General features: G+C 36.7%; 1 protein-coding gene across 2 annotated transcripts in view; it reads left to right on the top strand.

Moving 5' to 3' along the window:
• The window catches only part of NUDT16 (nudix hydrolase homolog 16), a 32311-nt gene extending 16653 nt beyond the window's left edge, over positions 1–15658 (top strand). Inside the window, exons 3-5 of one of the 2 annotated variants that reach the window (XM_089136904.1) lie at positions 5188–5271; positions 14020–14256; positions 14424–15658. In XM_089136904.1, coding sequence (XP_088993030.1) covers positions 5188–5271; positions 14020–14256; positions 14424–14513 — 411 coding nt within the window. In that variant the 3' untranslated portion in view covers positions 14514–15658. Of the gene's footprint in view, positions 1–5187; positions 5272–14019 lie in introns of both variants that reach the window. The other variant, XM_089136903.1, reaches the window with a different exon arrangement.
• Positions 15659–15888: the final 230 nt, after the last annotated feature.

Genomic DNA, 15888 nt, shown 5'->3' with positions numbered 1-15888 from the left:
TTACATTAGGTGTTTTTTTTTTTTTTTTTTTGCTGAAAATATTAGATTGGCTAGTAAATATTTTTATGTAACATGGAGAGCAAGTAATAGCACTCTCTAAATGCGTAATAGGCTGTTTCTCAGCCCACAGATTTATGAAATTGTTTAATGAAGCTTTGCTTTATGATATTTTCTCGTCTCTTCCTCTGAGTCATCTGAAGGGTGAGGACCTCGTTGTTGGGAGTTAAATACAGGGGGTGGAGGAACTAGTTGAGAGAGCTGAACCACATTTATCCCCTTTTTCTTTTCTTCTCTTGTTCAAGCTTGCATTGAAGTTGTTGCTGTATGAACTATTGCTGACCGTCATTCAAATCTTTGATCTACTCTCTGCAATCTGATTAGGCCATACCCCTTAGAATTCTAATTCTCTTTTAGTTTGGAATTTTCTGATTTGTGGGTTTAGTTGGTGCCAAGTCATCCTTGATCTAAGACTTACATTATTTGGACACTCTAGAGCACTCGTAGTTATGAAAGTGGAATGGTTTGAAGGCTCAGCTGGTTGATAATAGCTTATGCTAGTCTTGAAATTAAGTTGGTCTCGAATAAGAGAAGAATATAAGAAATAGGTTAGATAGAAAGTAAGGGGATAAATGTGGTTTAGCTCTCTCAGCTAGGTTCCTCAACCCTAGGTCCTTTAGTTCTCAACAGCAAGGTCCTCGCCCTTCTTATCATGTAAGGAAAGAAAATAACACAAAGCAAAGATTCATTAATCAATTTCACAAACTTGTGAGCTGAGAATAGTTTATTACGTATTTATAAAGTGCTATTACTTGCCTTCCAAGTTATATAAAATATAGAAACGATGGGCTGAGAATATTTTGCTTGCCTAATATTCCCCCCCCCCCAAAAAAAAAATACTATAATTAAAAAGATTTGGATCTAAGCTTTATAATTGGTCACATGCTTGAATAAAAAATTTGGAAAGATTTTGGTTACCTTGCAAAAAACCTTGAAATATGCTGAAATGGCCACCAAGAACTGTCAAAATCACCAAAGGAGGGAAGGAAATGGCTTCAAATCACCTGAAATGGGCTCACAAATTTGAAATCAAAGGGGAAAATTAGGGTAAAGAAATAGGTTCCAGTTGGTTTTTTCTTCAAATCAAAAACTCTAAATTTAAGTGAAGTGGTCCATTTGGGTCGAACCAGCTAGCACCAAAATTTTTGAAATTTTGGTCAAAACAGGTGATTCCATTTCAGTACCCCTTACTTTTGTTTCGGTCTTCTGAAAATCCAAAATGTTTGGTCGAAATTTCGCAAGTTCCGGTCAAATTTTGAACTATATGCTCTTGGATCCCACAAAGTTTATAATTAATATTCCTTTATGGCTAAGAAAGGGTTGTGACACTGTTCACATTAATGTTCACATGAACATTGTTTTGGCTTCTTTTTGGTCCTTTTGGAAGACCAGCTGGGCTGATTTGACTTGGCTCAGTTGTCCCAGTGAAAACTGGTTTGATACTAGCTTCTACATCACCAAGGAACCTCATCTTGAATGTCTTTGGTTAACTTATTCATGATAAACACAAATAAATAAGGACTTAAAGTTGATGCTTTATGTAACCCTTTGAAATCGAGAATTCACTACTTAGCCCCTAGTGTTCTAAAACTTGTCATAGCACTATCATGCATAGAAGAAAATTTAATTTCGGTCGAAATGTCTGCATTTTTCAAAAACGAAACGAAATTCCAATTATTTTGGAAAAATTTTGATCGAAATTTTGGAGATTTCGACCATTTCAGAGGTTTCGACTGAAATTTTGACCATTTCAACATTCCAACTTGTTTTTCCTTAGTTTTGGTTGACTTCTATCCTATTTTCACCTAATTTCCACGACTCCTTTGCCTTCAAACACCTCTTTTGCTCATTTTTTGCCTCCAAACACCTCGTAAGCCACAACAGCTACAAAGAAAACTCTGACAACAATAGAATGTGAAGCATGAGCCATACTCAACAGTTCCAAACTTCCCCTTTTTTTATTTTTGTTTTGTTCATGCCTTAAAATGATCTTGTATTGCCTTGAAATTAATATATGTTTAGCCTAGGATTGTGATCTATGATTGTGTTTTGTTAAACTTATCTTTTTATTATTTGCTACCATTTTTTCATTTTTTGATTTTAATAATTATTTTCTAAAATTATGTATTTTTATTTTATGTATATATGATGTATAGGCTTCAACTTAATATATGTGAGACACCATCGCTTGATCTAGTTGGTCATTTTATTTTGTTGACTTGTTGTATATGTAATCATTCTACCAATCAATTCATGTATGCTGATGATTCTATGCCTATATACAATACAGTTTGTACTTGTCGGAACCAGTCATTTGTTAGTATACTTTAATGATAAATTTTCAATGGTTTTTCTTTTTTGGCAAAATAGTAGTTCCATTGTATTTATTATGCTTGAAATAGGTAGTATGCAAGAATCCCAATCATTTTGAGTCCATATGAGACCCGAAATTGAAGTTCCAATTTCTAGACAAAAGTGTCCAGTTTTGACTAAAATTTTAACTAAAACATTGAAATTTCGGCCTTGCAAGCGGTCGAATTTTCTTCCTTGCTATCATGCATATCTGTAAATTTGTCCACATATTTCTCTTCTCTAGTTACTTGCTTGGGATTGTTGTGGGTTGTTCAAGTTAATAAAGACCAATGGAGGTCATTCTCACGATTTATAATCCTTTCCATAAGTCTCCTAATTATGCGAATAGCTTCCTTGTGGAGTTTCCTGGCTTAAACCAAATTGATTCTCCGTTAAAATAGTTTCTTCTATCAAGTGGGTTTCTATGACCTCATAACATAATTTCATAGTATTACTCCTTAGTTTTATTCCTTGATAGTTGTTGTAGTTTTCAGTATCACCTTTATTTTTGTGAATCGGAACCATGATGCTTATCCTCCATTCATTCAGTGTTTTCCATGTGCTCATAATCTCATATCAAACAGGTTGATTAGCCAAGATAATCTTATTAAATGCCTTTTTTTTCATTCATTTGGCATTGGCATTTCAGCTAAATCTATCGTTAAACTCATTGCAAAAATTACAATGCAACCATGTGTATTTTTGTGATGAAATAAATAAAATTGATCAATTTTTGGTGTGAAAATCTCAACCTTTTAGGGTTATGTAACACAAGCTTCTCGCATGTCATGTAAAGTATTTATTTTTTGTTCCCTTCTTTTGTGAGGATTCCGATGCCTAATATCCAATATAATTCACTTAATAGGGTGGTGCAAAACCCTTATGATCCTGCCTTGATTGAATAGAGCTAGACTTGACTTTCAGGCCCTTAGGGTGTATAGGTGGTCGTTTCCCAATTAGTTCCTAATAATTGTGTTCTAATTCCTGGGTTGGGTTTGGTTTGTATGATGGGTTATTGATGGTTAACGTAGAAGGATATTCAGGGTATGAAGGAATATTTCAGCCCATTCATTGGAGGTTGATAAATTCCTTGATATCGGGTAGATTTGAGATGGGATGAAAATTTGGGGGAATGAGATAAAACTTGAAAAGGAATTTATTTTTTGTTCCTTAGGAGTAATCACTTCAAGTTTGAGTGATTTTGGATCGGTGCTTTGATATATTGGGTTTCTTGATTTTGGAGGGAAAATAGGGTGACAAACAAGACAGATCTAAGCTTTGGTTGGTCCGTTAGGGCTGAAATTGGGAATAAGGTCAATAGGGTAGGGGGGATGAGGTTCTTAAAGTTTGGATAGATTTGACGGTTTGATTGGCATAGATCTGCCCTTGAAATTTTAGGTCTCTAGAGAAGTCCAAAAATTCAAGAAAATGGAAAAAGAAGAGGGAGAGGAAGGGGATTGTGAGGGCTTCCAATAGTGCTTGGACCTTGAATGGAGCCTGGATGAAGCTGGAATGCTGCTGTTGATGGTGGTTGAAGGCTGTCCCAACACCCACTTCAAAGATCTGAGCTGAATTTCAGTTAGAACCTTCCTAGGATTGATTCTTAGAACTTATTGACAGAATCCAACCTGTTACTACTTGAATATCCAATTAATTGACTGAATCAGTACTAAAAATACATACAGTGCTCGAATGGGAAGCTTTGTTGCTCGATAATCAGAATTGTTCTCTCTCTGATCTAATTCATTTGGGGGGTGGGGGGCTGGGGGGATGGTGGTTATGGAGTCCTACTGAAATTAGGGCTTAGAAACTAATAGAAACTAGGAAAATAGAAAGTAACTGAAATAAAACAAAGAAAAGACTATTCTGCCCTTATAACTTAAGTTAGGGAGAATTTACATTAATTAAAGCAATTAATTAAATTATTTTCGTAATTAGGTTAGGGCTGAACTTTAGGGCCCATAGAATAGGCTCATGACCTCACAAACATATTAAACGCAGGCCAACACTCATATCTATCAAGCCTAGGTTGATTTCATTGGAAAATAGGTGAATTGGGTGCTAGATCTGCATCACCTTATTTGCAAAATATATTGTATCAACCAACATAATATCTTTATGAATAGATTGTGAGGTATTATGGCAAATACGGGAGAGGAGAAAAAAGGTATTCATGATCTATTAAACACAGTGAGTTGTGTTTCTTTTCTTAATAATTTGCATATTTTTATTTTTCCTCATTCTTATATGCCATTATCACAATTCTGGGAGCTAAATTTGGGTGCAAAATTTTCTTATTAATGAATCACAGTATTAGTCTTGTTCTGGAAGGTCATTTTCGCCAAACCAAAATTTTGCCAACCATTGTAATTGTGTTGAGTTTATTTGGCGATTTTGGGGTGTAAAATGCTGAAATGAATGAAGTAACTGAAATATCAATGAAACAATGCATTTTAGATGGAAAATTTTGAAGTATTGGGTTTTGGCCTTTTTACATAGCATGTTGTTTTGGCCTGGCCAAAATATCCAGATTTTGAATGATATCTTTGACTATGCATTAAGGTATTAAGTGCTTTTATTACTACAGATTACCTACCTTTTCTTGAAAGTATTTATGAGCCCCTAAATGGACACAGTACAAATAATTATATACTTCTTTGTTTTTGTTGCCATATCCTATCCCCTGGGACTTTACAAAATAGAGAATAAGCTATTTAATTTATGTTTGAGTATGTGAGAGAAAATTTCAGTTAGGACTTTAATGTTTTCTCTTTTCAGGGTGGGTGGGAGAATGATGAGACTGTTGAAGAAGCGGCTGTACGGGAAGCTTACGAAGAAGCTGGTGTTAGAGGGGAGCTAAAGGTGAAAAATTGGCATCTCAATTTGTTACTCATTTTTAAAAATTTCTGGATATTGACAAGTTTTCCACTAGTACATAAGCATTTTGTTGCTCCCATTTCTTAGTCCTAATAAGAATGTGATATGCAAACCGTTCTTGTGCCATGTATAACTATAACAGTGTAGCAGAGTGTATATGGTTATTCTAAATATTGTGTTTCTTATTTATTTATTCATTTCCTATGATTCTTTTAGTTTTCCTGATCACTATATGTCTAGTTTCTTTTTGATTAGTTAAGTTTTTTGTGTGATATTTTCCCTTTATTTAATTTTAATGCTATTATATGGAGGGAGTGAGGTTTCCTGTTAGAGTTTTATGTTATGAGATACTTAAGGTACTTTATTATTAGCTTTCACTTTTGCCTTTTTTTTTTTACTTTTCTAGGTCCTCTTATGTTCGTATGGGTGTATTGATGTAGTTCAATATGTTATATGAAAGTTTGTAATTATGGGGGAGATAAGCATTACACACTTTTTCTCTGTCCTCTCATTCTGATCACTGTTATCACTTTGAACTTGGTACTATAGTGATGCTTGGGAGTTGATCGGTGACATCTGTCCATTGTGATTCTTGATTGGAAATGTAGGAAGATCATGGGGCTCCAAGGAAGGCTGCACCATGTAAGAAGAGTTGTAGATGCTGTTCACCCATAAACTGGAAGAAATTCACTCGTTCTTAAAGCTGTGAAGACAGATTTTCCCTCAGAAAAAGGAAAACAGATTTGCAGGGGGGCGGGGGGTGGTGGTAGGGTGGTGAATGCCATGCTCTATTATTAATGTAGTCCTAGGGTTAAATAATCAGACTAGGTGCCAATGAGCAGGGTATGATCTGAACAGGTGGTTCCATTAAGTCAAAATAGGGTTAGGATTTGCTGGTAGGCTTTGGCCTAGGCTGTAAGTAGTCTTCCCTTGAAGGCTACTTTAACCATTCACAAACCTGTGACTTTTTAGGATCAGCAGCAAGGTTTTTGAATTTCAGGTTAGGGTATCAGGAAAGATATGAAATGGGATACCCGAGGGTTTGACTGGTCAGAATGGATGGCACCATATTATGAGTACTCGCCAAGATTGAGATCTCGGTATAGCGTGAGACTGGAGAGAATTGTGAAACCTAAAAACGACCCCAAACTAACTGAGATTTTGATTTTGCCCAGCGTATAAAAATGTCCCCAACTTGACCAAGACCAATGGGATCTCATTGGTGTCACTACTCTTTGTGTTTTTGGCTGTTGCAACTTCTAGAACTTGGAGTTTAGCTTAATTTTGTATGGAAAATTCACCAGAGCAGCTGTTTAACTGCATTGCTACTTGATTGGTGCTACATCTGTAAGAAAAATAGATAAGACTTAAGCAACTCAACTAAGAAGTGAACCACTTGGTACATTCAAAGAATAGCCTGTTTGAAAATGTAGTGGTAACTGATGTATTTTACTTTTTTGTTATTTGTGCATTGGAATGTCATGTGTAACACATTTCAACACTAATATTTTATTTATAAGTGAGTCAAGTCAAATGACTCAAGTTGGATTGAAACTTCGAGTGAAAGTATGTTAAGGCTCACAACTTGTACGTTTTCCCATTTCTGATGGTTACTGAACTTGTTTTACATCAGTCATATGCTTTGATTACTTTCAATTACTAAATTATGTGTCGAATAGGGTATTTTAGACTTGGATACATTGTTGTAGAATTTAGCCATTTACCATAGTCCAAGAACACTTTAAGATTTTTTAAATCTCTCTCTACTTAGTTGAGATGAGACAGCATACAACATGAAAATGTCATATCTCGATTGAGATCTCAAATTGTCAACAGGGATTTCGACATTTTGGGCACATGCCTTTATAAATAAGCTATAGCTCAAACCTTGCTGTTTCAACAGAAAGGGCTCAAATGTTTCTGTTTTGGTTTCTAGAAAGAGGAAGTTTTTTTTTTCTTCTTTTTTTTGGCCTTATTTTGCTCATCCTTACAAGATTATACTACAAGAGTGTTTTTTTTTTGGATGAATAAATAATATATTAAAAGAACAAACACACATACATCAAGCCTGAAAATTCGCAAAGCTAAAGAGCATGGACAAAGCAAATTGGGACAGGACCCAAAGAAAATGGGCCGAACAGAGGCTAAAAGAAACTATTTTGCAGAATTTTTCTTTTTCTTCTTTCTCTTGAAGGACTTGAGATCAACTAGGAAGTCTTCACCGAACGGGTTGTGCCCTTTAATAGGACGATGACTTCTTCTACACTCAACGCGATCAAGATCATGCGTAGGAGGGGAGAGCGGAGAGTCAAGAGTGTGCTCAAAAGGGATTAAATCACAAGCTAGAGGTTCAGGAGAGTCTAGGAGCATAAGGTGGGTTGTTCGTGGGGGAGGTTCAAGGGAGAGAGAGAGGTTCGGTTTTGAGTGTTGATTTTGTCTATTCCTCGAGGGTTTTTATTTTATTATTATTATTATTATTATTATTATTATTATTTTATTTAAATTTTATTCAACCATTGAGAGTATAGGTTAGGGAAGACTAAGGTAGTAGGATGGTAGTCTATGACTTACTAATTTTCTATGGCATGTTTATGCATTGCTGTTCATTGTACTTGGTAGTTGAAAGTTTGGTAATATATAATACTGATTTAGTTATTACTGAGACAAGTTTGTACTTTGTAGTAGACACTTCCAAGTCCTTAGTCTATATTTTAGTTGTCAATTAGTGCCTAATTTACTTGTCAATTATCTCTCATATCATTCAAAGTTTCAATGCATGTGGAGAGTATTACGTGTTTACAAATTACAATGAGGGTTTGACTTTAATTGCTAACCAGGAAACTCATATCACTAAATTATTCTTCTTTCCATTTTGAATGTGTCAAAACCAATAGTGCCCATTTGACCTGAAATCAGGAAGAAAAAACACCATCTCTGCGATCTCAAGATTATGAGAATATCTACATGGTCGAGATGGCAAGTTGAGATGAGTTCTCGAACCCTGGTGTTTACAACTTATGGAAGGCATGTTCAAAATATCCAAAATAGGCTATATTGCAGGTTCCAAATACATGCACCAATCACCATAAAAAACCTATTGAGAGGCATATCAAGTTGGTTATTAGAAGTGCCCAACCCATTGAGATCGCACCAATCCAACTCGGTAATTTGGACCATTGAGTTAGCCTTCGAGACTGAGTTTTTGAACCATGTTCCAGACTATTCTTTTAGGGTGATTGAAGAACATGATTAGGTTAGGAGTTCTTTTTCTATGGTTGGTAATAGTTGTCGAGGCATTGCCTAGGTGTCAATGTGCTTTGTTGGTGCCTAGCATCGAGGTGTCCCTAGAGCGTTAACATAGCAAATACTAAAGAAAAGAAATATTGCTAGTAAATATGTGGACATAATTAAAGATATGTATGATGGTTCAGTGAGAAGTGTAAGAACGGTGGGGGGACAATGTGGTGAATTCCTAATCTTGGTTGGGCTACATCAAGGATTAACTTCAAGCCCATATTTATTTGTGCTTATAATGGTTGAATTAACCAAAGACATTCAAGATGAGGTCTCTTGGTATATGCTTTTTGCTAATGATATCTTGTTGATAAATGAGACACAAGTGGGGATTAATACCAAGTTAGAATTATGGAGAGCAACTTTGAATCAAAAGGCTTCAACAAAGTAGAATGAAGACAACATGTCTAGTTTGTACCTTTGGTCATGATGGGGGCGAATGATGAGGTGGTGAAACTTGGTGAAAAGGAGATTCCTTAAAGTAGTTATTTTAGGTTCCTTGGCTCAATCATAAATAAAAAACATGATATAGAGGATGATGTTTCTTAAAGAATTAAAATAGGGTGGAAGTGGAGAGTTGCCATGGAATGCGATCTCGAGATAAAATCTCTGACAAGACCCTCGAAATGTAATAATTCGATCAAGATTGACTGAAATTTCAACTAAGGTTCAAGATCTTGCCCCTTTCAAATACTGAGATCTCGACCGAGTTGGCGAGATCTTGGTCGAGATATGATTTTTTTTGGGGCCAGCTTGATGGCCCATCTTGGTGGATTTTAGGGTTTAGATTGGGCTCAAACTTAGTAGTTAGCCTAATTTAAGCCTTGAACACATTGGTGGCCTTGGATTTGTGAGAAAACAACCCTAAGTATGAGTTCTAAGTTTATCCTAAGTGTGACAAGGTTATACAACATGTATTATAGAACCTTTGAGGCATATAAATGAAAACAAGTGTATTAAATATATCAGATAACTTAAATGTAATCAAAATTCCATCCATATGAGTATCACAATCTTGACTCTTGAGAATAGAATAATAAAATTATACAACAAATAGAAGTTCTATACCAGTCTATAAGACAAGCATAGAATGATTGATCTTTCTTTGGTGTTGTAGATGTGCTAAGGGTAGTAATCAGTGAAAATTTAGCTGAAATCCGCAAAAAATCGGGCGAAAATTGAGAGTTACAGGGAGATATGGGGTGAGATCTGGAGAGATATGGCGAGATCTCAAGCGAGATGTGGGAATCTCGCCCTTGATCTCGTCTCGCCTTCTTAAAAGAGAGAGATCTTGCTGAGATCTTGCCGAGATCTCATACCATGATCTCAACCCACTCAGCCTGTTTAAGTTCCCTATCTTGAGCAAGACAGGTCGAGATCTCGACTTGTGGCGCCTCCTCTTGCTTCCCAATTCGCCGACAACTTCTCAAGTTCATTTTTTGCCAGGAGGAAGGTTATCGGCAACAAAATGTGAAGCATGAGCCACACCCAACACTCTTGTGATGAACTTATGATTTATATTTAACTTATGATGGTTGTATTATTGTATTCTCGAAAGTCGAGAGTGTGATGTTCTATTGTACTCATATGGATGGAAGGTATTTAAGTTATTTGATGTATCTTATCACTTGCTTTTCATTTAATGTTCTAATGGTTCTGTATTTCATGTTTTATAACCTTGCATGTTCATTTCTGTAGCATTTCGGTTTCAAACTCAGATACTTAGGCTTGTTTTCTCACAAATCTAAGGCCACTAGTGTGTTGAAAAGGCCTAAAATAGGCTAGATGCCAACTTTGAGCCTAACCTAACCCTTGAAACCCTTCAAGATGCGCCCTTGAGTTCATTTGAGTTGGCTAGGAAAAAAATACCAAATCATGAGAGAGATCTTGCGAACTCGAGCGAAATCTTGTTTTTTCTCAAGGGCAAGATTGCCTTCGAGAGCGAGATTTGGTACCATGAGAGATGCATCCAGGGTCTTGTATGATTGATGTATGCCTTTAAAGCTCAAAGGAAAATTTTATAGGACTATTGTTCGGCCAGTTATGACGTATGGTGTAGAGTGTTGGGCTGTTAAGAAGCATCATATAAATAAATTTAGTGTAACATACATGAGAATGCTAAAATGGATGAGTGGCAAAACTAGGAAGGATAAGATAAGGATTTATCATATTAGAGCTGGTTTGGGAGTAGCTCTGATAAGTGCTAAGCTACAAGAAAGTCGTTTGAGGTGGTACGACTATGTTCAATGGAAACTGTAAATGCCCCTATATGGAGAAGTGATTTAATCCAGATTGAAGGAATTAGAAGAGCTAGGTGCAGACCTAAGATAACCCTAAGAAAAGTTGTCAGAAAGGATATGCATAGCGTAAGCCTTATATCTAGTATGGTCACCCCCATTTAGTTGGAAAAAGGCTTGTTGTTGTTGTTGTTGTTGTTGATAGGTGCATGTTGGTCATTTTGGGTACTCTAATCCAGCCCTATTTGGTCTTTATTAGAATCAGAGTCTCATTGGGACCCCAATCCTTGTTTTAAGGCTTATCTTAAATAGGATTTCTTCTTGGAATGGAAGTTCTTTGAAATTGCAGTTGTATTTAGTTTGGAGTTCTCTTGAAGCAGAATTCCTAGTTTGTTTCCCTTTCTAAGTTGAGTCGTTGTTGGAGTAGGAGCCTTAACTAAAGTAGAAGTCCTTTGTTTTGGTTCAAATTTGAGTCCAAGTCTAAGTCATTCATCGTAGGCTATACATAAAGCCTCAGGCATGTAACTAAATCAGTTTATGTTGATGAATAAAATTTTGAGAAGAGTTGCAGCTATGGGAGAGTGTGATTGAGGTTCTTTGGGGCTTCCAGGTGAAAGGAAACCCTGCTGCAGCTTGCATGATATTTCTTCTTCCAGAATCTTCTATTCATGACATTCAACAGCCAGTAAATGAGCCATTTCCCCATTCTTCCATATCCTCCCTCATCTCCAACATCTCTAAAACCCCGCCCTCATCCCTGTAGCAACCCTTTTCTTCCCCAAATCCCTAACCCTCTAGTTCCCCACCCGCTCCACCAAATCCTACCCCCTTTTGGACTCTTCACCCCCTCCCCTTCACTAACACTCGATCCTTAGGAGCAGCCTCTTCATCCCGCAAAACCCTAAGAAACCTTGACCCTAATTCCTTTGCGGCCCTAATTTCCCAAGACCCTAATTATCTTAATCTCCCAGTGTAGATCTCTCCATCTCCTTGCTTGAATCCTATTCTGTTTTGGATTTAACATCCCCTACCCCTCCTTAACCTTCGATCCAAGTCCTAATTCTAGCCACCCTTAGAAACCCTAGAATTTAGAAATCCTAATTTTCCCAAACCGTAGGACTTCTGGAGTTCAAGCTTGAACCTGAAACAGCAAGGTCCAAGTTTGTATTTCATTAAACCTAGCTGGACCTATTACCCCTTCCCTACACGCCTCAACAACCCCAATCCACATTATGTTAATAATAGCAGTTTTTGTAGAAACCCTAAATGCTTGCTGATTTCCTTTACCGGATCCTGGTTATTGGCCCATTCTTTGGGGTTACATCAACTATTCTTCCCTAAACACTATTCCTTCTTTAAAATCTCACTTTTAAGAGAGGGGGTGAAGAAATACTCTCTTCACCCATCTTCAAATCCCAAAACAAGCATTCCTACTGGAAAATGAAGGGTTGGAGGATTGGTTGTCTGTGCAGGAAATGAAGGGGGTCTTTATGATCCAAACCTCCTTCACCACTCCCACTGGAAAATAAATCTCGAAATCAGTTTATTTATATCGGATCTGCAGAGGTTGTCTGGTTTAAATCTTAACTGGCTAAAACCAAGTTGGTGTTTTGCAACAGGAATAGATTGAAAACACTGTGTTTACCTGGAAACCAGTTTCACTTACTGGGTTTCCTTTCCGACAAGATACGGAAAAAAATAGGTAAAGAAAAGAGATAGAATATGGAGAGAAAATTAACATCGTAGAGTAAGAACATGCTTCAAGAAAGTACTCTTTGAGCTTTGGTTTAATCTGACTGAGTCTTGGGAACGATTACTTGAATATGCGTTTTGGGTAGCGATGTTATTCTTGACGATAGTTATTAGGTTAAATTAAACCTAGTTTTTTAGTAACGATCGCCGACTCTACATGTCTGAAACTGCATTGAGTGGTTTCACAGACAAAATGGCGAGAACAAGAATTGAGTGACAAAACTTGGTGTTGAGTACTTGGGTTGGCTTTCATCCCCCCTTTACTGACAAACCTAGTAATACGGTCAAATTAATGATAATAACTCTTCCACGTTGGCTGAAATGAAGTATAAACTCGGAAGGTTCTTTTCATGACCAAATTTCAACAGTAAATTAGCAGTTGCCACTACAAGGATTTGAATCTTGGTTTCGAGGCCGGTTTCAACCAGGCCAGAAACCAAGATATGGTGGTATGGACCGGAATTTTGGTTGAATGGAACTTTTCCCTACAAGCTGAACCTTGTTTTTGAGTTTCATGTTTCAATTAAGATTTGTGTCTTATTTCCTTTTAATATCTTGTATTAGGATGCAATTTCAGATGGAACAGAATGAATTGACAGATAAGCTGATTGTTATTTGATTGTGAGATTTTCTTTCCTAGTCTATACCCCTCCCATCCTCTCTTCCAATTCTTCTAATTCCCCTTCTTTGAAAGTCCACCATAGCAGGTCATTCTGCAGCCTGCAGTATAGGTTGTCTATTTAGGATCTTCTGTTATTTCTTCTGGCTGAAAAATACATTTTTATGTTTTAATGTCTGCTGTTAGTTAAAGAATATTGTTGGTCATTAATTGATTGATCTTTTCTGTACCCGTATGATTGCCGACTAATAAACGGATGATTATTTTGCTGGAAGAACTTAGCTTCCTAGACAAGTGGTTTACAAACACTTCTGGTGCCTTAGCTTACCTGCACAACGCATTTTGCAATTAATATTATCCAAAGTGTGGTATTTTTTTCTTATGGAGACACAACATTTTGTACTTCCACTCTTGGAGGCATAAGTAGGTGTTTGATGGGGTTATCCTGGAGGGCCATTAGTCTTAGATGAAGGGAACAGATAATTTGTTCCTCTAGTCTCAAATGTGTAACTTTGTCAACTCATCATAGTGGATTTTGAAGGACAATAGTTCCCATATAGGCTTCCAGGCCCCCATAAACTGTTGGGTTGGATCTTTTATCCTGGTCATTGGGCCTACAATCGTTGTACTTGAGGCTCATGCCCTTAGTACAGCCTCAGCTTGTCTTAGTCCCTGAAGCAAAAGGTTTCTGGTTCCGTTGTTTCACTAAATTGATATAATTCCAACAGATTTTATTGTTAGGTTTAATGTTGATTTATCTTTCTACTTTATCTTTCCTCATGTATGTAGATCGTACCTACCTAAGCTTTATTCTTTTTCTTTTTATCTCAGGAGTTACTAGGGCATTACCATTTCAAAAGCAAAACTCTGCAAGATGAGTTCAGCCCAGAGGGTTTGTGTAAAGCTGCGATGTTTGCTCTACATGTCAAGGAGGAGCTGGAATTTTGGCCAGAGCAGAGCACTCGTGAGAGAAAATGGCTAACCATTCCAGAAGCTGTTGAGAGTTGCAGGCATGCATGGATGCGAGAGGCCCTTGAAGAAGGGTTCTCCGAGTGGTATGCTGATCAGGTGAACATATAGGACCATACCATTTCTTGTTGGCCAGCATTGATTTTGTACTGTGTGCACACATATGTATTGGAATTTCTAAAAACATGCACATAACTGAAAAACTGTTTTGGGGTATTTTTCCTATTTTGCTGCATTCTTTTCCTATTTGCTTCAGGAAGTAATAGAACAATACCCGTGAAGACGCTTTTCCGGTGTTATTCTTCTGGAATCGCTTGTTTATAACCATGTTCCTGCGGGCGGTGATCGCCTCATGATAACAGCACCTTTCAACTATTTATATTTAGCAAAGGTGTGTTTTTGGGTCTCACCCTAGTAAATGTTATGAGGCTAATAGCTGACTGTTGATGAACCAAGTTGAAGGATTTCATTGCTGCTTTTTGTTTTGTAAGCTTCTGATGAGGCGTTGTTGAGGATTGTGGGGAGCTCCCACTCCCTCTTCATTTTCCGGCGGCAGTAAAAAGAGGTTGTTTAGTGAAATATTGATTGATTATTTGTTGTTTTAGTTAACTATTGATGACTTTTGATTGCCTTTGACTTGGAGGACCCCAAGAATTGTGAGAAAAAGAGTCAGTTCAAATCTGAGACAGTTATGCTTCAGAAGCAGTGGTAAAAAATAATACTAGTCGATCCTGGTGGTAGCAATGAATTTGAATTATTAATTATCCGATTTTGGGATTTATTTTTCTACTTTTTATTAGGAAAATTTTCCCAGATGGTCATATTTAAAAAAATTAATTTGTTCAATAAGATTCTGTTAAAGTAGTTTTACTTAAATGGATCTTATTTTTGAAAATAATTATCAAATTTCAAATTTAATGATAAATTTTTTTGCTTAAATAATATTTTACCATGAATAACCAAATTATCCCCAAGAAATTAAAAAAATTCCTAAGCACTTCTCACAAGTTTTTATCTAAATATGGTAGGAAGCGAATGTCATTATGCCTAGAAGCGATGACAAATATCTATTTGTGAAATTGCTTAAATGGTGTGCAATAATTGCGCAACATCATGCAACCTACGGTCCATATCGAAACTTGTGATCGACACAAAATCTCGATCACTCGTTTCACTTCATTTCGCGTTAATGATTTTTTGGGGGTAAACTTTAATTACCAAATGAGTGGTCGGTATTTCGTCTCAACCACAAGTTTTGATCTGAACTGTGGACTACACTATGTTGTACAATAATTGCACTGCTCCCAAGTAGCTTCACCTATTTGGCTACAACCATCACTACATATTGAGGTTGCATACACCATATTAAATCGACTATCCATAATATTCTTTTAGAATGTCTTGTTAATCTTTTCGGTTTTGATTTATTAATTTTAAAGCTTAATAAACTAGGGATATAGCCAATGAGTTTGTAGATCTCCATCTGTTTGGGATACTGAATAGGAGGAAATGCCCTCTTATGTATGGAAACCCCTACATTTTTTGTTATAATTTTCTTTTTCTGGGGTGGAGCTTGTCTAGGGGTTGCCTTCTACCTTCTATGTACTTAGCAATAAGTTAATCTGTCTAACATATCTGACTCTGAAACTTGAGTTTGTGCTTATGCTCAACAGGGTAAACTCAAGGGTACATGTCATCCTCCATTATTGTGAACCCTTACAAGAAGTTCCA

This window comes from Hakea prostrata, chromosome 10 (assembly GCF_041222555.1).
Source record: "Hakea prostrata isolate BN-2017 chromosome 10, UWA_Hpros_2, whole genome shotgun sequence".
NCBI lineage: Eukaryota > Viridiplantae > Streptophyta > Magnoliopsida > Proteales > Proteaceae > Hakea > Hakea prostrata.
Note: the sequence above shows the minus strand (reverse complement) of the source record. Positions and strands in the feature narration are given on the sequence as shown.